The sequence below is a fragment of the Passer montanus genome, unplaced genomic scaffold (genome assembly GCF_014805655.1).
Source record: "Passer montanus isolate IOZ18808 unplaced genomic scaffold, ASM1480565v1 scaffold10, whole genome shotgun sequence".
In the NCBI taxonomy this organism is placed as follows: domain Eukaryota; kingdom Metazoa; phylum Chordata; class Aves; order Passeriformes; family Passeridae; genus Passer; species Passer montanus.
This window is the reverse complement of record NW_024356505.1, coordinates 38,073,026-38,096,415: the sequence shown is the minus strand read 5'-3', so window position 1 is coordinate 38,096,415 and position 23,390 is coordinate 38,073,026. Positions and strand designations below refer to the sequence as shown.

The following is a 23,390-nucleotide window of genomic DNA, read 5'->3' as shown; positions in this document are numbered from 1 at the left end:
ATTTTTGATCTGCTATTCATTTTGTTGCAACATCCATGATTTCAACATCAAAATCCTGAGTATTTTCCCCCGTTAGGAACATTGGCAATAGATAAGTAGAAGAAAAATGACCAAGAGGGGATGGAAAAGGAGTGGTCCACAACTCTTTCCTCAAAGGGATTTCTTGTGAGAAGGAAAGATTGAGTCTGTAAGATCACAGAAAAGGAATGAAAGACTAAGAAAATTAATTTTTGGCATAACTTGTAGAAGTTTGCTGTCCTTACAGGCAGTGTACAATCTGTTTTTTGCTAGTGACTGTTTTAATCCAACAATTAAGGTATTTTCCTTAATGCATGAGGAGAGAGCTGAGACATTGAGTTGCTGAGAATCTCATCAAAATCTGCAGCAGAGCAAACATTTCATCCAGAGCATTTCTTGCCTTGGTTTGATACCTGTCCTGGTGCACTCAGTGAGTTGAAGAGAGAACACAAAGCAGGTTTATATCCTTAGGATTCCTTTCTTTTATTAATGTCTGGAGACATAGAGAGAAACCTGTGTGCAGAAAATACTTTAAACTTCAGGTGAGAAAATGAATCCAAAGCAAGAAGATTGCAGGGTCTTGGTTTATCTCAGAATTTCTTACTGGGGAAAAATGAAAGTTCCATATGACATGGATACTGTGGACTCTGTGTTAAAGCTTGGAGTGAAAAACTCCAATTGATGTTTGTTTCTGGACAAGAGAAATGCAGATGGACATTAAGTTCAACTCATGCTTTTAGTATTTTTTCACTTCTAATTTTTTTTTAACAATGGTCATTCACATGAAAAAACACAGGATCTGGTATATTGAGGGAATCACTAAGATAGTGCTATCCTTAACAGCATGGAGAAATGTAACAGGGTTAACTGAGCAGTTTAGCATGAGTTAAATATTCTCCTATTAGAGGTGATCTAGGGATTTAAACTGTAACTTGTTTTAACCTCATGGCTAATTCTGGGGCTACATTTAATATAATCTTTATATTTTTGTTTGTTTGTGTTTGGGTTTTGTCATTTGGGTTTTTTTGCAAAAATAAATCCTTTTGCTTATATCAGTTACTCAGGCTCTATAACGATGTTTGATTTTGCTCTGACTGAACTAAGTACTTATGTATAAATTTCTGCCTATTGAAAAGGAAAACTGTGCAGAAAGAGAAATGAAGTAGTCTTGTGTGATTTGTGGGGAGTAGGCACAGAAGTCTGGGAATTCTGTGATCTGAGGCTGCAGCATAAGGTGCAATGTAACCATTCTCATTAAGGCAGTTTGCAACTCTCTAGTACAAATAGTAACATAATTGCAGCCAATTTGCATTTTGTACATGTTCAGGTGGAGTCTTTGGAAGTTTCAGTGTGGGTTGGCAGATGTCTTTTGTGTATTTTTTGCATCCAGCTGTTGATACCAGCCTGAGTTCTGCGCCAGTGGATGGTCGATGTCTTCTGGGAGCTCCTGCAGAACCTGTGCCAAGTGCAGTTTCCATGGAGAGCAGTCACAGGTTTAAAACTGACTGGTCAGCCCCACTTTTTACCACTGTCCCACTCAAAAGTCCTTCAGTGAGGTCTGTTTTGTTGACAGATTTGCTGCCAGCTTTTTTTTTTTTTTTTTTTGTCAGGGTGGTTGCACAAATGAGGCCTGAATTTTTTTTGGCTTTTTTTTTTTAAGAATTAGAAAATGTGTTTTCACTTTCCTAATAAAAGACTGGAAAAAAGGACCAAAGCACATTTGATGAAAATTTCTGAAAATGAACAGAAAACATACCTAGAAAATTTCTGTTGAAATGTGGGAGTCTTATGAAGTTCCTAGGGATTTGGAAAATGAGAACTAAAGGAATTTTTATACAACTTAATGATCATTTTCTCTAGCATTACTGTGGTCTAGTCATGAGGAAGAATGTTAGTGATTGATTGTGTGAGTGGCAGGAAAGTGACCATGTGTGTACTGCCAAATCCCTGGGTTGATATATGGATCATGCATCAGCTGAAAAAAAAACATAATAAAAGAGATGTGAAAAATAATTACAAAGAGAAAAAAATACATTGATGATTTTGGGGCAGTGAATGCAGCTTTGGTGTCCTCAGACCCATCCAAAGTGGCCTGTGCTTGTTTCCCGTTCCCAGTCAGGACTGGCAAGCAGCAAAGTGTTAAGTTTCTGGCTCAGCGGTTCATTGTTCCCTGGGAATGAAGACACCGCCGCTGCTGCAGTCAATGTGCTCTCCCTGTGTAACCTTGCTCTGCTTTAGTGCCGACTCTTCTGGAAAAAGGTGAGGGTTTTACAGTTCAGCTGCTCCTGTAGAAGTGTCATAATCTAATTATTTTGCATGAATCTGCATTTTTGTTGTTATTTCGGTGAGCTTTGCGGACAGAAAATGCGAGGAACAGCTAAGCAGATTTAAACATTTAGAAAAGGTATTAAGCAGCTTATTTTTGTGTAGTTGACCTTGTAAGCTCTCTTACATTCTGCATTTGTATATTGTGCTGAAGGGTTGTTAAACTAATATTTAGATGCATGGATGTGTAATGTGAGAGAGATGCAATGAGGAACAACTTGTGGGGTGTTTAACCTTGCTGTTTTCTAAGCTCTGTGAAGAAGGAAGGGACTGTATTACAAAATGCATTGCAGCTTTCTTTGGAGACATTGTGGCTTCTTTCAGAGCTGGTTTTATTGATGAAAATAAAATCTTGCTGTTTGAATTAGAAGAAAGTATTTGTCAGCAACAAGAAAGGCTGAAGGTATTTTTAGGACTCCGGGAATGGCATGACATGTATTTGTGAGCCAGATGGCTTAAAGGAACATCCAGCCCAGCAGCCTGAGCGTTTGTCAGGGGGATAGGTAAGAATTTCTTTCTTATAACTGTGCTTTGGGAAATAAAAAGCTTTCTTTGAGGGGAATGAGGACACTGCAGCAGCATGAAACTGTGTACTGTATAGCACTTATTTACCCAGAATTGTGAGCTAGGATTTTGGTAAGCTTGTATTTCTAATCCAATAGTTGTTTTCTCTAATCAGGTTGCACTATTGTGTTACTGTTCTTGATGCAATGTTGTAACTAAACCTGGCATTCTTTTCAGCTGTTTGTTAACGTGAGATCCTGACTTAAAAGAGTTTCTCTTTCCAAAAGTTGTAACTGTTTTTTCCATTAAAATTGTGTCCTTAAGTTAGAGACCTCGTGAGATACTCTCACTTCATGGAGTGGAGTAATATGTGGGGAGAAAGGAATCCTTTATCAATTAGGGAAAAAACCCAATAAGTTCTATTGTTGACAAAGAAGTGGAAGATGTTACTGCAGAAGATACTTGAACATTTCTTTAAGGGTGCTTTTTTTTTTATGTGAGTGGATAAATGAGGAATTTCACATTTTTATTATAAAAAAGCCCAAGTGTTTGCATACACTCTGGAATGGCAGCCTGCTAAGTACAGCTTTTTTACTGGAGTTGAGAAATTCCTTGATAAGCAAATTTATGTTCCTAGAGGAGGCATTTTGATGTATATTTCACAGATTTGAAAATGATACTATGAAATATTTAGACATCTCTGGTTAAAGCCCAAAAACTGAAATACAAGTCAGTATATGAGTGAGTCATTTGACACTGGAAAAATAGTGAGGGCTGAGAACATAAAGACTTAACAAGATGAATTTTTAAATTTGTCCTAAAACACTTAAAGCTTTTCAGACTTTATATACTTGGAGTATAATTTCACAGATCTTCAACAATTCATGCAACTAACCTATGTGCTTTTCTTTATCTTTAAAATATGAAGATAAAAAAAGAATATTATTGGTATTTTAAGATTATCTGTAAAGTGTTGCTCAAGATTTTGTATTCATTCCAGGAGGATTTATTTTAGGTGGTATGACATGGATTTGTATATCTGTGCTGAAATGACTAAACTGTTGGCTCTCAAAGCTTTGAAAGTTGAATTTAGAAGGGACTTGCAGAGGCTAATTAAAAATAGATCTTAATGTGTCATCTCATTAAAATGAATGGGAACAGTGGTCTTATGCAAGAGGATAGCCTGTGGTCCACAGGATATTTCTGTGAATGAGTGTTGGTGTTACTGAACATTAACATGATTTAACATTAGTCTTTTTTAGTTCTTTCTCCTACCTTGCGCCTCACTAAATAGCCTGGGCCTGTTTTCTTGGTAGCAAGAGGCTGCTATTTTAGTTCTCATCCCAAAACTGTCTCTTCTGCAGGCTGAAGGAGCCCAGCATCCTCAGTGCTCACAGGACTGTTCCAGCCTGTGACCATCCCAGTGGCCTTTTCCCTCCAGTTTCCTGATGTCTGTCCTGTACTGGCAAATCCCTCCCTGGTGCTGTCCTCTGCCCGTGGTCTCAGGAGCTGTGGAATTGCACCCCTGGGTCAGCTGCCTGTGCTCCTGTGGGTCCATCCCTGAGCTCTCCTTGCTGCAGAGCTGTGCTCTTGGCTGGTCCTTGTCTGCAGAGCTGTTCCTCCAGCTGTGCCAGCAGCCACAGAGTTTGTCTGTCCCAGGTGCAGGACTTGGCATTTGTCCCTTCTGAATGATTTAGGTTCCTGTAGGCCCAACCTGTCTTTACATGAGTGGTTACCTGCCTGCATTCTGTCAAAAAAAGCCACTTAATTCATAAAGTGCAATCACCCGTCCATCTGTAAGGTCAAAAATTAATGGTGGTTTTTAATTAAAAACAAACTGGTAGGTAGATCCAATTTAGTGATAAATCAGTCCTGTAGGAAGGTTTTTAAAGAAGGAGTTAAATTGGCTTGGTGCTTAGATTCTGGAGCACATGAAACGTTTATATTTGGAAGTGTCTGTTACTTTTGCTCTGGCTGTATATTCAGTGAATGTTGCTCCTAGTGATGTGTGTTGGATCTGAAGCAAAAACTGCCTGAGGTGTCCCTTATCTCATCTTGCTGGTCTATTAACTGTGACTTTCCCTGATTAGAGAGATTCTAATGGAAAGGTTGCCTGCAAAAATAATTCTTTTGCAAGCACAGAAGGTGTGTGAATGCATCTCTGTTTGTGTGATGAGTGTCTTACTGCAGTACTACTCCTTCCTGATCTGGCCTCTGTTCATTGCACTGTTAATGCTGTTGTTTGATAGTGATTCAATCAGTAAATTGGAAAGCCAGTTCATGGGTAGCTGTAACATCTTAGAGGCCAAGAAATGTAGGAAAGGTTCAGGCTATTAAATGAGCAAAGTTGCATTCATGAGTAGTGTTGGTTTATAGTCTTGTGTTCTGCTCTCCCCAAAGAATAAGTAAAAATTATAAGCATCTATAGAAAGTCATGCAGAAAAATATCCTAACACTCTGTAGAAAGATAAAGTAGTTTAATGATTTTTTTGTTTGTTTTTGGTAGAATGCTCCTTAGAAATGAAGATTATACACATCTGTTCCTTGCCTCAATGTAGTTCCAAAATACACAGGTGCTCCTGCAGGGGTCCTGAGTAGTATGAGTTCAGTATCTGTCTTTTCCTGGTTTTTTGTTGTTTTTTTAAAGAAAAGCTGTTCTTGGAAAAACTAAAGCAGACTTAAAGGTTTTCTCAAATAATTTTTACTCCTATTTCAAAAATCCTGAGGTTAGTCTGATCCTCTGTTTGACCTCGGACAAACACGAGTTCTGGCACAGTTATGAAATACCTACTCATACGGTGTGTTTACTAAACTGTTGACATTAATCCAAGCAGATGTCAGTGCTTAAGCAGTGGCAGGTCATAGAGTCTGTAGCAAATATTGCTCTTGAAGCCAAAATATTGTGGATTGTGGTTGACATTTTTTGCTTCCTTTAAAAATATCCAAGCCCAACACATTGGGCCAGTGTTACTGAGAGCTGTGCAGGTTACTAACAACAAACCCTCCTGGGCTGTGGGGGGAACACAGTTGTGTCCTTGTTGGGCCAGTTGTTAAATGAATGTAAATGTTCCTGGGCTTGATGTGTGAAATGAATGTCATGGTGGTGGTGTAAGGCTGCTAAAAGAAGCTGCTGTGACATGAAAAGCCTATTGCACAGTGAGCACTGCAGCTCAGGTCAGGCAGGTGGGCTCCTGGAGTGTTTTTCAGCTTTGTGATTGATTGAATTTAAGTGACTTTTACTGAGTTACTAATATTTAATCTTTATAGTTCTCTTAAAAAAAATCAATTATTTACTACTTGTACAAGGAACTGAGAATTATGTACTGGAATTCGTGGAAATTGGAGAGCAGTATTTTACTCCTGGCATTTCTGGTATGTGGGTCTGCAAACTCAGTTCCAAGGCTTTGCCAAAGGAAAACTGCCATGCAGTAGATATATGACACTCAAAATAGAGCAACAAGAGAGACACTGAAAGGCTGAATATTTGGTTAGAAATTCTCAGAATACTGTTTCTTTCAGTCTTGGTCTCTTCAGAGCTGATGGAGACAGCTTCTAAGATATATTTTTTCCTCTCTTGCCTCCCAATCTGGATTGTAATTTCCTGATGCAGGAGATACTGCCACCTTGGATGATTTGTGTTTGTCATGTTGAAGTGTCTCTGGATTCCTGAGTACACCAGAGTGAACAGCCATGAACTCCATGCATCTCTAGGGCATGGGAATGAATGCCTGTGAAATACATAAAGGTGTTACCATTTATTACTTGCTCTGGAAGCTTCTATCTTGCCAAGGGAAAGGAAGTGCCTTCTGTTTATTCTGGATGTTCTTTACTGCTTGGGTTTTTGGAAAGAAGAATTGTTGAGGTGTTTTATTTTTTTTACTTTTGGCAGCTGTACTGCTTTTCAGAAATGAAGGGGAGATGCATGATAGACCCTCGAGTCCAGTTTCTTTTCAGGAAAATTTGTGAGGAACTGCATTGTGAAACAATTCTTGTTATGTTTAAATAATGGATTATTCTTTTGTGGCATTTAGTATTTTTGTTTGAACTTGAATAAATAAATAGAAAAGGGTTTTAACTGTACTGTCCAAATAGCAATTTATTGGTGAGTGGACTCATTGTTACAGTATTGCATAAGTGAAAATTATTCTCATGAACCCGTTGGTTATCTGAATTATGCAGTTCTGCTTTTTTAAAATTTCAGTTGTTTCTATCTAACTGTTCAAACCTGCCAGCTGTGCTTGCATTAACAGAGCTTTAGGCAGTTGAGTTAAAAATACAGATAATCTGTTTTTTTCATGCAGCATGTATCAGGACCGAGAAAGATCCTTTGGATTTGAAAGGCATGTCCTTTGCATTGCCTGTTTTCAGGAGCAGGTTTTCTCTATTTAAGGTGGGGGGGAAAAAGTGATGAAGAAATAAAGAAACATTTGACTTTGCTTAAGTTTCAAAATCCTGCTTGGAGAAACCAGCTGTGAGAGGATGCATGTTTCAGACACTCATCAAGATATTATGACCATAGGCTGAGACAGTTGTTGGGTAAATTGGCAAAATGTATTTCCTAGAAGACTTCACAGCACTGGAGAGGAAAGGAATTGGACAGAGTAAGACTTTTATTCACTGTGTCTGCATGGAAGGAGTTCATGATAGGGAGGTGGCTGAGGTAAGAATCAAGGGTTGAATGTCAGGCTCTATGAACTGAATGTTTCCTCCTGTGTCCTTGTGCCCAGCTGCAGTCTCCTCTTCTTCTCCCTCTGCACTTATCAAAGTGGTTATTTTTTGTTGCACACTGAAATGAGTGGAGGGATTCTTGTTTCTTGGTATGTTGAGGAGGGGCAGAGATACACTTGTGTGATTGTGCTTTGTATGCATGGAAATGCAGGGCTGGAAAGGTTCTCTTGGTTCCTCAGGGCAGATCCCAAGCAGGACTGACATGGCTGAAGACTTGGAAACCTCCTCTGGCCTAAAGCACATCTGTCAATTTAAAACTGTCTAAAACTGGAGTGTGCAGCTCTGACACAGATCATGACTCAGTCTGCTTAAATGGTGGAAGTGGTTGAAGTCCAAAGGACAGTGTTTGTGTAAATACATTTGTATTGGTGAATAAAGTAGACTAAGAAGCCTCAATGTGCTTTTCATACACAGGGTTAACTTTTTTTTCTGTTCTGCCTTCAGAATGGTCTACATAGTGAGTCTCTATTTTCCTGCCAAATAAATTACCAAATGTCTTGGTTGAATAGCAAGGTACTGAACAGGCACAGGCTGAGAATTATGGAGATTCTGTCATTTGATTAAAATGCAGTATTTCAACATCTTCATCATTTTGCAGAATGCCAGAGTAGTGGAGAGGAGAAGAAGGTGCAGCAGATCTAGCAAAGATCCAGTGGAAGTAATACTTGGTTATTTAGCTTTGGTTTGTATTTGTTCCTTTTGTAGCAGTAGCCAAGCATGAGTTTTTATCCTGGTTGGAGATGGAAGGGATGTACAGCAGTGTCCTCACTCTGGTGGTTATTAATTTATCCCTTCCTCTTTAATGAGTGTGCCTGGTGTCAGTCACAACAAACTTAAACCTTGTCATGACTGGAAGTGCCAGAGCAGCAGGTGTAGCTCTGAGCTATGAAAGAGATGCAAGGATCTATGGAAATATTTAATCCATGAGGAGTTCTGCTCTGTGTGCCTGTCTTCTGACTGTTACCAGAGATAGAATAGATTTTGTTTGTTTCTTCTGTGCAAGCTGCAGTGCTTGTATCCTTAAACAACTCTGAAATGAGGAGGTTCCTTCTCTGTTGTAGTAATTTTTATCTTACTAGGACAGTTCTGTTCCAAAGTGTCAGTGCATGTTAGGATTGTCCATCTGTGTTACCACAGAGAATGGAAAAACACTTCTAGCAGTTTTTGAGGAGCAGTATGATAGGCTTGGACAAATCTTTCTGCAGATGACCTTCTGGTGGCCATGCAAAAAGAACCTGGCAAGCACCCAGATCCTCTTTTATGGAGAAGCATTAATTGTCTGCAGACTGCTGAGCAGGAAGAATTATTATAATGAGAGGATATAACTGTTTGTCTGCTCCTGCTCCTCTGCAGCCTCTCATGCTTGTTCTGAGCCAAGGTTCACCTTGGTGTGGTCGTGTTAGCACAGGGCATGAGGCACTGGGGATGGGTCATCTGTACTTCTCTAACTGGGAAACCTATTCTGCTAGCAAAAATTAGCAATTTCTTCAATCATTTCTGCCTCCCTAATTTAATTGCCTTGCAGTTAAGCAGTGAGATTTCTGTGTGACAGTGTTAGAGAGAGAGCCTGTTTCACAGAGAGTGCAGTTCATCTGTATGCACAGGGTCAGCCTGAGATTTAAACCCTCTCTAAGACCTTCTTAAGCTCCTTGGGCTCAATTGCTCCATAGATTGTTGCCTTGCAGAAATGAGGGAGTTTGACATGGTAAGAACAATGGGTAAATTATTTTTGAGGAGGGTGGGTTTTGGTTTTTGCTTTACTCTGTGGACATTTTATTCTTGGGAGATGATGACCTGCTGCAGTCTGGGAAATGTAAGCTTGAATTTTGACATATATTCTTTTTGGGTCCAAGTCACTAAAGACTCAGAATTACATTGCCAAAGCAAATGGTGTCTATAATGTTCTTTGGGATCATTAACAGCTTCTACCTTTGTTTAAGAGTTTCCCATATTGAGAAGGAATAATTTGTACTCACAAATGTTCTGGTTTGTTCTTTGTTTGCCAGACTGACCTGAAAACCTCTGGTAGCTTTTGACTTTTTGAGTAGCTTGAAAAATGTATCAGCATAAATGATTGACTCCTACCCCAATAATTTGTTTTCTTAAAGTAAAAGTTTTGCTAATTAAAAGGTGATTACATTGTTTCCTCACTTTTTGTTACTGTGGAAAGACTTTGTTTTGGTTATGTAGTAATGAAAGAAATCAAATTCTTTGAGTTAGCATTTTCCCCCCTCAGTTTGAGGAACTGATCTGTGTAGTTAAGGCTTGTGGGGTTTTTTGTGTGTTGCTTGGGGGTTTTGTTTTGTTGGGTTTGGTTGGTTTTGTTGAGTTTCTTTTGCAGGGTGGGGGAAGGGTGTTCAACATTTTTTAGATTTGGGGAACTCCAGAAAGTTTACCCAGTTCTCCTTGCTCCTAAGTAAAATCTTTTCACCAGCTTCTTCTGCTTTACTTCACAATTTTGTTTGTGCAGTATAGCTTTGGGGGAAATTGTCTTATGGATGTCTAAAGTAAAACTCTAGTCTGAGTTGCTTCCTTCCAGCTCTAGATGGGCATCTCCTTCAGGGACTATGAAAGATTTCTGGAGTCTGCAGAGGCCTGGAGGAATCCAGTAAATTGCCTCAGAGCTTTTCCTGTCCCATCTGTCCTCTTTCTATGGAGAAGATTATCTGTGAATGTGACTGTCTTGGTGCTGTGTGTTGTTCAATTGCATCCCATGTATTCTGGAGCTCCTGGGACATTCATGAGGGCTGTTCTTAAATTTGGGGCAAGAAGAACTGAACCATGTAGCTTTTTTGACTTTGTGGTCTCTCATTCTATGCTTTAGCATAGGATCTGAGCTGTGGAAATGGATACACATGGGCTTACTTTTGGGCAACTGGCTCAGAGTGGCCCTGATTGAGCAAGGGGGTTGGACAGGGTGACCTCCAGATGTCCTTTCCAGCCAAAACAATCCGTGAAGAATCAATTCCCTGTGTAGATATATTTAATTATATAGGTATGTGTTTAATTCAAGGCAGGAGTACTAGAAGTATACTGTTGTAGAACAGAGATAATTCTGTAACTATTCTGAGGAGAATTAATCATTTTTACCTTTATTTGTGGTGTGTCACTGGGCTCTTAGTGACTGTTTGCTCCATATTTTAAAGCAATGGTATCCACATTAAATGTGAAAACTGGTCATGTTTACTTTTTGAATGGGACAATGAAAAGGGATTTACTTCTTAAGGTCTGTGCCTAAAGTTTAAGCTCTAAAAATCATTTAATGGAGGAGTAACATATTGAATGTATAAGGTAACAGGCAGCACTCTCAAAATGTGTGTTTTCACTCTTTTCCAGGTAATTGAGAATGGGCCCTCAAGGATGCTGAGTCTACAATGGGAAGTGTCACACTTCGCTACTTCTGCTATGGGTGCCTCTTCACATCCGTGACCTGGACACTTCTGCTCTTTGTTTATTTCAACTTCAGTGAAGAGAACCAGTCCTTCAAGAATGTGCCCATCAAGGGGCTGGAACCTCAGAGGCCATTTCCAAAAAAATTCTATCCCCGTTTTACACGGGGGCCAGTTCATATACCTGAATTGCAACAGAAAGAGAATAAGATAGGAAACTCTTTTGGAAATCATATCCAGGACCCAGTTAAGGGGGAGATAGAATTTTCTCCTGAAATGGGTAAGTGGTTTTTAGTGTTGGTGACAAACTTAGTAAAACAACAGGAGAAATGAGATTTTTTATTTTTTTTACAGAATACTATCTCGGGGAAAGTGTATAATGAAGGAAATTTTGTTTGTTAAAATGCAGGTGGTACTCATGGCTCTCTTCATTAGGAATTACTTGAAATTTATTCTACAGTGCTTAATCCAAAATACACTAACATTTACATCTATGCTGTGTAAGTGTTGATGAAGACTGGGTTACAGCAGGGTCTGCCCTTGATGAACTTGCTATTGGAAGGTTCAGTGTGTGCTTGTTTCATATCTTACTCCTGTTTTAATTGGACTCAAATACATAAGGCTTAATTAGCTGCAGAGATTCAGTGTGTGCTTGTTTCATATCTTACTCCTGTTTTAATTGGGCTCAATACATAAGGCTTAATTAGCTACAGAGGAACTGTACTTATATGCAGTAATTAAAAATAACATGGTATCAATGAACAATGAAGAGTACCTGTTGATTTGGAGAATATGCTTGGAGTATAACTTAATCTACAAGAAATGCATGTGGGACAAACTTACAATGCAATGTTGAGATGACAGTGGTTAGAGCCAAATCCTGCTTACTTTGTACCAGCAAAGGTCTGTATGTTTCACTGCAGCATGTTTCATCAATTAGGTGGTTTCATTTTGTGTTCCAGAATAAAATGCTTTGTATATTCTAGTGCTTACAGCATATTCACTGCTGGGTTCAGACATGCAAACAGGCACATTGTGTACTGGCTTAAATCTTGGTTTGAGTCTGGAGTCAGAAGTGTTGTGGCAAAGTGTTGGGGTATTGGCTTCTGCTGCTGCTTTGGGAAATAGAGCACAGAAATGAACCTTCATAGCCAGGGTTTGATGCTCAGATCTCAGTGAAGTCCCCTGTGGACAAACGGTGAATCATGAGCTTTGTGAGTTTATAGAACTTTACCAAACTTCACTTTCTGAGTTGGTCATTAGACCTGTGTGAATGTTAGAAAAATGGCAGTTCATGTTGCCCTGTGGCATCACAAGTGTTTTTCAGTTCACTGCAAAAAGCCTGAGTGCCAAGTGGGGTGAGGGCCAGTCCAGAGGTGGCCATTTCTTTCCAACTATTCAGTCTGGGCCAGGAAAGAAATGGAGCTTTTTAACTGAGAAGTTCTTTGATCTTCAAACCAAGTGACTGGTTTGGTTGGTGAAAGCCAAGGGGAGTTACAGTGCCAGGATAAATTCTACAGGAATCATCAGGAGACAGCTTTCAAGATGAGGTGTTGTAGGAATGGGTTTCCTGAAGTCTGTGTAGGGTGGAACAGTGATAAACACAAAATAAAAAAATAAAGTGAAAAGAAATGTGGTGCATGATAGTCAAAATCAAACTGTCATCTGGTAGGTCAGTCTGTCTTTTGTTTTTTTGTTAATCTGTGAGGGCCACATAACACTGCTGAAGTAAAGCCTAAAATGAGGTTTTGATTGCAAGCCCCTTGTTATCCAAGGGCTTCTCTCTGCTGTTTGAACTGAAATAATTTAGGTCTTTTGCATGCATTGGATACTGTTCTTCATGAGAAGGTTTTGAAAATATTAGCACTTCTTGAATATATTCATAAGATCAGAAAATTGTAGTTAGTGGTTGGCTATGGATGGATTGTAGAATGAAACATTTGAGATGTTTTAAGTTCGTGCTTGGTATGAACAAAACATTTTAAGGTGACCACATTTTAAGGTATCACTGATTATGTCAGAATAATGGAGCTGGGTGCCTGAACTGACCAGATGGAGACATTTCTTTGGGAGTGATGTGGTTCATTAGGGGACTGACTGACCCCTTTAGGCTGCTGGGGCTGGGGGAGTGACACTGCCACTGTACCAGAGCTCATTCCTACCCCCTCAGTGCAGCTCATGCACAGTGGGAGCACTCGCCCCTGAGCAGCACAGCAGTCCCAGGACACTGTGTGGGTGTGTCCCATTTATCTCACAGATATCCCTACCCAGCACTTCCCACTTGGTCCTGCTCAAATGTCAGGGCATTTACTCTGGAGCTGTTTGACAGAGCAGCTGCAGTGCCATTGCTGAACTTGAGACTAAAAGCCACAGAGTGGTAAACAGAAATGGTGGGAATGTGGATGGAATTCCCTCCTGAAGATCACCTGGTACCTGTAGGTAGACTTTGTCATTGGGACACAGCTGTGCTCCAAAGGCCCAGATGGATTACTGGTTTTGAAGCTTTTTTCCATTTCAAACTTTTAAAATTACTTCTCTTTTGTGTTTAACTCAATTAATTTTCTCCAGGCTTGAGCTCAGCTGGTTTTTGCATAGCTGGTGAAAACTGGAGAACACGAGGTGTGGAGACAGGCTGAGAGGATTGAGTTTATTCTGCCTCAGAGAGAAGGCTGAGGGGTGAGATTTTATTGCTGTCAGCAGCAGCTGAAGAGGAGGCTGCAGGGAAGATGGAGGCAGACTCCTTCCAGAGTGCATGGGATTATAATAAGAAGTTGGAGCAAAGGCATTTCAGTTATGGAAGGGGAAAAACATTTCAGTGTGATGGTGGTTAAATGCCTGAACAAGGAAACAAGAGGTTGTAGAATCTCCATCTTTGTGGATATTGAAGGCTTTCAAAACTTAACTGCACTGCTTCTGATTTAGCTGGACCTGCTTTTGGGAAGGAGATTAGACCAGGTGTCCCTTTCAATCTGAATTGGTCTGTGAATGTATGAAGCATATTTTCCTGGAAGCATGGTATCATGTGAATAAGGAACCCTCTTATTAACTGTTTTCTGCAGATTTTGAATGATACAGAGATGATGTGCAGGGTGAAAGGAGATAACTTACACGATCCTTGCTCACTTCTTGTACTGAAATTTCAGTAAAATTGCCTGTGTGGTTTGATAATAAGTGAAGAGGTGACAGGCATCTCATTCTGTGCAGCCAGCTGAATAGAGACAATAAAAAATAATCCCTCTGTTCCCTGAATTGTTGCAGAAGTGCTAGAGGCACAGGTGGTGGCAGGCACCAGCTGTCTCCCTCATGGAGTTGTGTGAGGTGCCACAGTGTTTTGGTTCTGTTCACACTGGTGAGTGCATGGCTCAGTCAGAGAAGCCACTGAGTCAAGGCAGGCAGGATGGCATTGAAAATTTCATCTTACCTTATAGCAGTGCATTTCCTAATACCATCAGTTACTTCTGCCATGCTTAGTCACAGTTGTCAGTTCTGCTAAAAAAATCAAAAACCAGCAGCTCTGCTGGTGTTTTACTTGCAGATCAAAGTCCCAGGTGAGATAAACAAAAGTTTACAGTTCTTGCATAGCTATTTGTGTTACCACGGACTTCAGAACTGCATGAAATGGGAGCTGCTATTGTGAGGATTTTTCTACCATTTTAAATGTATTTCCTCACTCAAAAATCCCATTACACACCTGTCACCTGTAGGGATGGATTCTGATTCATTGTATGCCAAAGTCTATCCTCTGTTGCTTGTTTGATGTTGGATTTAGGTGGTGCTAAGAATTAGAGGCCATATGAGTGAAGGGAGGCAATAAACACAATGGAGCCAGCAGTCTTTGGAGAAGGATTTAATTTTGTTACAGCTGCAAGGGCTCCTAAGTGCTGCCTGTTTGTGAGAGGAAACAGAAATAGTTGCACAAATACACACTTTGCAAAACCAGAGGGATTTTTAAGAGCATAATGGATTTTAGAAGAGGTTAAAGCATATGTTTCAATCCTTGATTTCTTTCAAATGATGTTTTTGAGCCTTTTAGCTGATCTTGGCATGTTTCTTTTGCAGGAATGATTTTTAATGAAGAGGATCAGGAAGTGAGAGACTTGGGCTATCAGAAACATGCTTTCAATATGCTTATCAGCAATCGACTGGGATACCACAGGGAGGTGCCTGATACAAGAGATGCAAAGTAGGTGCTGATTTTTGGAGAGAACATGGTAGAGTTTCATGTGCTCAATGACTTGCTACACCTGATGCAGTATTTAATATTTTTGGTATTTTGGTATTTCTGTCATATACTGTTCCATCCCCATGTGTTGCTGAAGGCAGATTTTTCAGCTATTTAACAGGAGTGCTTGAAGTTAGGGTTTCTATTCTTTGGCCTTTTCTGTCTTTTTTGACTGAATATTATTTCTGGAGATGTGTAATTTTTTTTTTGTCATCTGATAAAGGTATATGATAGGTTGTGCTCTAAATATTTTCTATTAAAGAATAGATATTTTTCTACAATCTACCTGGTGCATATAGCAGGGGAACAACTCACCTCTGTAACAACAAAAAAAAATCTCCAAACACTGAAAAATAAATAAACTTGCATAAATTTTTCTAGTGGTTTCTCTGGTGTGGGTGAATGTAATGAATTGTACTTGCTGATTGTTTTTCCCAGAACTGAGCTAATTCTAAGTAAATGAAAACTTTTCTTCTATACTTCTGGGATTTCATTTATAATTTCTTATTTTTATTGGATCCCGCTGTGCCTGGCACCTTCATATGGCATTAATTTGTGATAGTTGGCCCTATTAGAAGTAAGGACAAGCTTTGAAAATAAGAAGAAAGAATGATCTTTTGCTTTGAGTGGGATTCATCTTGCAGATTAAGATGCTTAGATAACTGCTTGTTAGTCAGTTGTCTCTGCTTTTATTATAATTAGCAGAGATCCAGTCAGTGGAGTTAATGAAGCATGCAGAGCTCTTCAGCTGACAAAACACACTTGACAGCCTTAGGGTGAGCTGAACACTATTTAGACTGCACTGACAGCAGTGACTAGACTTAAGTGTCTTAATCTGCCCTCTGAATCCCAGTGTTGGTTGTGTAAATAGGTATTTAGCCCCTCTGGAGGTTTTCTGGGATATCCAACTGTCTCCAGCAGCTGGCCAATAAAGCTGAGGTATTTTTGTGGGCCTCATGTCATATTTGAACTGTCTGAGCTACCTGAGGGTACTAGACTGTGTTTTGACAGCTGAAACAAGCCCTCACTATCTTCTCTTCTCTGTCATGAGGATCTCTGGTTCTTATTCCCACCTCAGTGCACGGCATCCTCTGTTTCCTAACAAGCAGCAGTGTTAACTATGAGTCTGTGCTATGTGGAAAATAATTTACTCTGCTGAGCCCTCCTATAGCTGTTACACGTCTGGGCTCATTATGTTCACGTTAGGGGTTCCTCGTACACATTTAACATTTGTTTGTTATTTAGGAAGTTTCAGCAGTGACCCAGCTCCATGGAAACCCCTCTGTAAATAGTGACAAAGACTCTGTTTGCAGATGCAGAGAGAAGTCCTACCCTGCTGACCTGCCCTCTGCCAGCGTTGTGATTTGTTTCTACAACGAGGCGCTGTCGGCCCTGCTGCGCACGGTGCACAGCGTGCTGGACCGCACGCCCGCCCACCTCCTGCACGAAATCATTCTGGTGGATGACAACAGTGAGCTGGGTGAGAGACTCTTTCAGGAGTGTTACTCTCCTGGGCCTTCCTGGGCTTTATTGACTGGTCTAAATAAATTGTTTGTACTGCAGCCCGTCAGCAGAGTGCCAGCCAGTGGAAATGTGTGGTGTCCAGAGGTGCCCCAGGTGACATCCTCTTTGCCACTGGTGCCATTTTACTGATGAATTTTGTATCATACAGGCTTTAACATTCATAATCAGGTTTGAAGCTAATAATCATAGAGTCAAGCTATGTTAGGGGGCTGTAAGGGGCCTTAAAGATCATCTAGTCCCAATTCCTGCTGTGATGGACAGGGACACTTCCCACTAGCCCATGTTGCTCAAGGCCCTGTTCAACCTGGCCTTGAATGCTTCCAGGGATGGGGCATCCACAGCTTCCCTGGGCAACCTGTTTCAGTGTTTCACAACACTCACAACCCTTATATTCTTCTTAATATCTAACCTTAATTTTCCCTCTTTCAATTTCTACTCATTGCTCCATATCCTGTCACTACAGCTCCTGGTGAGTCCCTCTCTAGCTTCCCTGTAGGGTTCCTTCAGATACAGGAAGGCTGCAATGAGGTCTCCACACAAACTTCTGTTCTCCAGGCTGAACACCCCCAGTTTTCCCCTGCCTTCACAGGGGAGGTGCTCCACTCTTATCTCACCTCTTGCACACACTGATAAGTGGAGGTCATGAAGCAGTTGTTCATAGTTTGGATTTTCTTAGGAGTTCCTGGCTTGGGCTGCTCAGAGCAGGTGACAGAGAGCACTACTCGCTGTGAATGCATCAGAAAGGAGCTGGAGGCACTCCCGGCTGCAGCCTGGCCGATGGGTTGCTGTGGCACGATGGGAACAGAGCTGTGTTTTGTTCTGAGCTGGGGCCAGGCTCTGCGTGGCTCTCCAACAGCCTCTTGTGGCCACGCCGGGAGCGGCTGTCCTGGCTCTGGGAGCAGCCTCTGCTCCTGCAGGCTTGGAGGGGCCCTGGAGGGGTAGACTCTGCAGAGTTGCTTTGCTCCTGTTGAAGGATTGCTGCTTTTCCTCTCAATTTACAGACAAGGCAAAGACAGGCATGGTCCTCAAAAAGCCTTTCATTTTGGCTCTTCAAAAGCCAAATGCCTGTTGAGGAATGTGCTAGCATAGCAGTTCTTGCCAGCATGACTGTGCAGGTTCCCTGCTCACCTTTGTTCAAGTCCTTTTTGCATTTTAAAGATTTTTTTAGATTGTATTTTTATTTAGTATATATAATTATAGCTCCCTTGGTCTCATTGTTTGGTTTCTGGTTTAAGGTCTCACTTGCTCTAAGAGACTCATTAGATATGTCTGGTATAGAATGGCATTCTCTTGTTTGCTGGAAGTTGATTTCTCTGAGATCAGATCAAATGTCGAGATACAAGAGAGAACAAAGACCAAACTCTGTTCCTTGCTGATAAGAATGTGTAGTAATTAAAAGCTTGTTTTGTTTTGGGAGCATATGCCTTGCTATAAAGTGTCTTGTGCAATTTGTTTTGTATTCAGAGCTTGCCTTATTTCAAAACTCAGTCTTTGGAATGCAAGGATGCATTTGATTGATGCCTGTGTTGAGGCAGTAATACCATCATTCTTCTGGTCTGTTGTTAAATTAAATCAACTAGTGAATTTGAACCAAATTAAGTTCAAAACATTCAAGTAGCTATTTTTGTCTTTCTGGCTTCAAATGAATTTTTTCTGAAGCCAAAGGCAGGAGGAGGTATTGTTTACACAGAATTACTGCCCTTGATTCTAATGATCTTATGTTTTTGCTGCTGCTTAATTTTAGTGGATGGATTCTTACAGGAGAAGAAAGGTGGGGGTTGGGCATGGTTTGGAAACTGAAGAAATGGATAAAAACTTTGGCTGTGCAATGGATATCATGAGCTCAGGCAGATTGCTTGATCTTTATGCTCCTTTGTTTTGTTTTTTAAAGATTCATTTTCCTTCCATTGTTTGCCTGCTTTCTGAAATGGTGTTCTACATGAAATTTTCTCTAGTTCTTCACCTGCAAACATGAGAGCTGTGGTACACATCAGTGTTGTGCAGACCTTGGGCCTTTGCACCCAGTTTTGCCTCAAAATCTTCTTAGACTCAACCATCAACAGTTTTACTAGCCAAGCAGCCATTGCCATGGCTCAGCTGAACTCACTGCTGCATTTTTCTCCATTCCCTGATAGGCAGGATTTCTTTTTCTGGTATAACCTCTTTCTCCCTGATTTAGCCTTAACTGTTGTGGAAAAGCCTGAGGATGTGTTTTGAAGGCTGGTACTGGAGGCATTCTTTTGTGTAGAAGGAGAGATTGAGGAACAGAAAAGGAGCCAATTGTCTGCAGCTCAGTACTTTAGAATAGTTTAAAATAATAACACTCCAGACTCCCATCCTAGGGCCCATTTTGCCTTTGTTGCATGGATATGGAAGAAGGTAATTTCTAAAGTAATTTTTGAAGACTGGATAAAAGGGAGCAAATCTCTCTTTGGAGGAAAATTTCTCAGGCTGGATTGAAGCAATTTTTTGGGTTGTATCAGAAGTAGTCAGTGTTCCCAGTGGACATGGAGGTGACACACAAAAACCCATCAACAGCAAAAGTCCAGAAATGTATCTGAGACAAACCTGCCTGGTAAGAATGATCTGTGACATGGGCACAGTTGCCAGCAGAATGCCTGTTTGTGTGGGTCAAAGCTCTACTGGCCCTTCCCTTCCATTTTGCTGCTCAAGCCAATGTTGTGGACCTGGTTTAGTTCCTGGTGACATCTCCTTTTTTTTTTTTCCTTCCTGTTCTTTTCAGAAGTTTGCAGATGTGAAACTCCTTGCTTTTTTATTTGCCTCATCTGCTGTAAGAGTTGAACTTGGTAACTGAGCTTTTTCTGCTTTGTGCTGTCCCATTGTTTCTGCAGGTGTACACTGCTCTTCTCTTGCTACAATGAATCAGGTGAAGAATGATTCAAACTTTATTTTATTTTAGGTTTGCAAATCTGCCCTGCTTGTTTGGGTATCTCATTCAGAGATTAAATAATCAATTTTCTAGGAGATTTTCTCTGAAAACATCTTCCTTATTGTCTCTGGCATATGATGTCATTATTCCAGACCAGGAGAGAGAATTCCTGTGACCCAAATGAATTCTGTCTGCATCTCCCCAGAGTTTCCTTTGTCTTAAAGTATACTCCAGCATCATACTTTGTGTGTGTTACCTTCTCACTTCTGATCCACCATGTTTCCTTTCAGTGCAAAAGCTGAGATCTTAAAATTTAGAATGGCATCTGGGAATCTCCTGCCTGAAAGTTCTTGTTCCTCCTTAGTGTTACAGCTCTGACTTCCACATATATTCCATTTCATATCCTGTGACAAAAGTCTGTCTGCCTCTCTACACCAAGGTTCTCTAGGAAATCTCAGTTGGGTTTTTGCTTTTCTTTCTCGTTTTATATTCCTCTTTATTTCTCCATAAGCTTATTAACTTATGCTTTTCCATTACTTCAGTCTTTGTGTCCATCTTCTCTTCAGTAGTTCTGCTTTAATGTTAGAAACCAGTGACCTTGGCTGAAAGAACTATTGTTACTCTTAAAATTGCCATTGATGTCAGCTAAGTTACAGTAGTGCCCATAGACTCCAGTGAACTCTGCACTCCTTCAAAAGCACAGGCTTGCCAGCAGAATCTTTGATCCTTTTTGGTTTTAGAAAAGCAGCCAGCTGTGAGTTGTACTTGGTATCTGTTGTTCTGTCAGTTAAACAGGCACTGATAATATAAGGTGTCTTCCTGCCTCTTTTGAAAGGTGTCAGCATTTGTTTTCATGTATGGAATGTAGTAATTTAAATAATTTGCCTGCATGAAATGTTTATTGTTGCATCAGTTGCAAATGCCAGTCACCATGAGAAGAATTTGGAAATGTGTTTCTTTTAACAGCATTTTTTTTGAGTCTAGTAGTTCCAGTTAACTTGAGTAGTGTACCAAAGGCATTGGAGGGGAAGTATAGGATGGGGAATGACTGTCCTTAAAATACTCTTAGTTTGAAGCTCTGCTGTGTCAGGGTAATGTCTTCATCAAGATTTTGGCCATTTTTGAGTTAAACATCTTGAGACTTTAAACAGAGCTTTCAGAATGTCTTTCCTGTTGTTGAACTTGTGTTTTCCTTTTTTCAGCTGACTTGAAAAAAGACTTGAGTGAATATGTTAAAACCCAGCTTCCTAAAACCACAAAATTGGTAAGAAATGAGAAGAGGGAAGGCTTGATCCGAGGAAGGATGATTGGAGCCTCTCATGCCACAGGTACACTTGCTTTTCTCTCTTTTCCTTGCGTGCTTTGACAATTGGTTGATTGGGTGACTTCTGTTTTTGTAGTGCAGCTTTTCAGATGCTGGATGTTTGACCTGTGGTTACTTCAGCCTCCTGAAGGGGCTCTGCATGTCATGCCACACTCTAAGCTATACAATTTAGCATTATCCCAAATCTTTCTTCCCCTCCACTGTCTCAAATGATAACTGAAATCTGGATCCAAATCTGAATAGTTTTTAAACCTTGAAACACTTTGGGTGTCTCAGCTGTTGATTCTTTTTTTTTTTCCTGGAGACATTTGCTTTCAATAAAATGAGGTACCTTTTTAGAGTGGGTAAGTGAAATTGTGAAACAAAACCAGTATTGTGCTCTAAAAAAGTACCTCATTTTATTGAAAGTTATGAACACAAGTTATCACCATCCCAAATCTTCCCCTACACTAATATCTCAAACAATAACTGCAGTGTTAATGAGACAATGTAGAGTTTTTCCTATTCTTGCCCTGAAAGAATTTTGTCTCAGGAGCATCTCCATGTGGTCAAGATACTGTAGTTGCAGAATATTTTTTGCATGTTTTATGTGTGAACTTTTGCTCTAAAATAAAATCTGCTCCCTTTTAAGGTACACTAATCTAGTTGTTAATGCTCAGATCTAATTATAATGTTCTTCTGTATAAGCTCTTCTGTTGCAGTGAGTGTTAATTAGGAAAACTAATATTTGGTGATTCATAAGCAGCCTTTACTAGAATGTGCTTTCAGTTAAATTCTCTGGCATCTGAGAAAGTGTGTTATTTTCTTAAATAATTTTGAGTGGCAGATAAGTCTCTTAATTGGTGTTTACTCATTACCATTGTAATGGTATAATCCAGAGAGAAGATTGTGCTTGCATTTTCCAAGCTGTGCTAAAATGCATTTCAGTTAGTGCAATTTTAAGTAATTTTATTACTCTTCTGAACTGCAGGAGTTCCATCCCCATGCCCAGTCAAATACTGACTGTGGGATGTCTTGTTATGTTTGTATGCTCCAAAGTTGTTTTCTTTAGACCTGGTTCCCATGTTTCCTACATTATTCTATTGTTATATAAATTTTATGTTGTATCATAAAGATGCTGGTGCCTTTTTAGACCAGCTGAGCATGAGGGTGTGTCACAGATCAAACTGTTCTTACTGACTGTGGCAGGTGATCTCCGTGTAAATTGCCAAGTGTTGCTTTGTCTGATGCAGTGTGTTTTTAGTGAATTGCATGTTTGTGTTCCGTGGCCCCATGGATCTTTGTGTGCTCTGCAGGGAAGGTGCTGGTGTTCCTGGACAGTCACTGTGAGGTGAATGAGATGTGGTTGCAGCCTCTGCTGACTCCCATCAGGGAGGATCACAGGACTGTGGTGTGCCCCGTCATCGACATCATCAGCGCCGACACCCTCACCTACAGCTCCTCCCCCGTGGTGCGGGGCGGCTTTAACTGGGGCCTGCACTTCAAATGGGACCTCGTTCCCCTGGCAGAGCTGGAAGGACCCGAGGGAGCCACTGCTCCAATCAAGTAAGGCTCCTCCTGCGTGGTGAGCAGCTCTGTGTGACACAGCAAGTGCTCCTGATCACCCCTAAGCCGTAGGGAATGTTCTCTGGCTGTGCAGGTTTAGGAGCAGGTGCCTAACCTGTCAAATATCTGATTTCTTTATTTCACTTAGGGAATATAACCAAAACTATTACACCTTAACTTCTTGCATTTAATCATGAATTAGATATATGTGTTTTATTAGGTCAAGAAAGCACACTTCTAGAAAATGCTTATACAATAGCTGCTTTTGCTGAAGACAAAATTCTGAGGGAGCTTATGGTAGTCTGTATTAAATCTATCCAATAATTTCACTTTTGAGCTATGCATTGATGTTTGTTTCCAATCTGTTGATGTGCTTGGTTTAATGATAATTCTGACACTGCCTTTGTTCCAGCAGTAGCCTGCATATCGCACTAATATGAACGGTATGATTTCTGTGATGAAGTGCTGAAGAATTACTTTGGGATAGATTGGGAAAATCTGTTTATGGTAATAGGAATTTGGTTTTGTGGTCTTTTGAGAGTTGTTTTGAAACAAAAGTCTCAGTAAAGCTCAACACTGGGACTTGAAAGTTACCTTCCTTATCTTTTAACCACTGATGGCTGTGTGAGCTGTACAGAACTGGCAATATCTGGTTCTAGTGGACATGTAGGTGATGTAAAATGATGTCAGCAGACATCTTTTATTAGGAACAGACGTGTGTGGTTCAGACACAAGAATAGAGCTGTTCCAAGTGAATCCCTTCATGAAAAGGACCAGAGCTGCTACATCAAAGGCAAGAAGCTCACTGTGCTTTATCTAGTTGCAAATATCAATCTCAGTACAGAATTCAGGTTTGTCAGGTAGAGGAGCTTCCCCTTTTTTACAAAATAACTCCTTGTGAATAAGATTTTCCAAGTGAAT

The 23,390-nt window shown here is 40.4% G+C and overlaps 1 protein-coding gene across 7 annotated transcripts in view; it reads left to right on the top strand.

Moving 5' to 3' along the window:
• GALNT11 (polypeptide N-acetylgalactosaminyltransferase 11) overlaps nucleotides 1–23,390 on the top strand; it is a 44,080-nt gene that overhangs the window by 4,769 nt on the left and 15,921 nt on the right. For 5 of the 7 annotated variants that reach the window (XM_039704086.1, XM_039704044.1, XM_039704054.1 and 2 more), the window contains exons 2-6: nucleotides 10,912–11,244; nucleotides 15,024–15,147; nucleotides 16,500–16,666; nucleotides 20,803–20,928; nucleotides 22,220–22,469. In XM_039704086.1, the coding sequence (XP_039560020.1) occupies nucleotides 10,950–11,244; nucleotides 15,024–15,147; nucleotides 16,500–16,666; nucleotides 20,803–20,928; nucleotides 22,220–22,469 (962 nt within the window). In that variant the 5' untranslated portion in view covers nucleotides 10,912–10,949. Of the gene's footprint in view, nucleotides 1–2,133; nucleotides 2,278–2,745; nucleotides 2,847–10,911; nucleotides 11,245–15,023; nucleotides 15,148–16,499; nucleotides 16,667–20,802; nucleotides 20,929–22,219; nucleotides 22,470–23,390 lie in introns of those variants that run through there. The other 2 variants (XM_039704062.1, XM_039704069.1) reach the window with 2 other exon arrangements.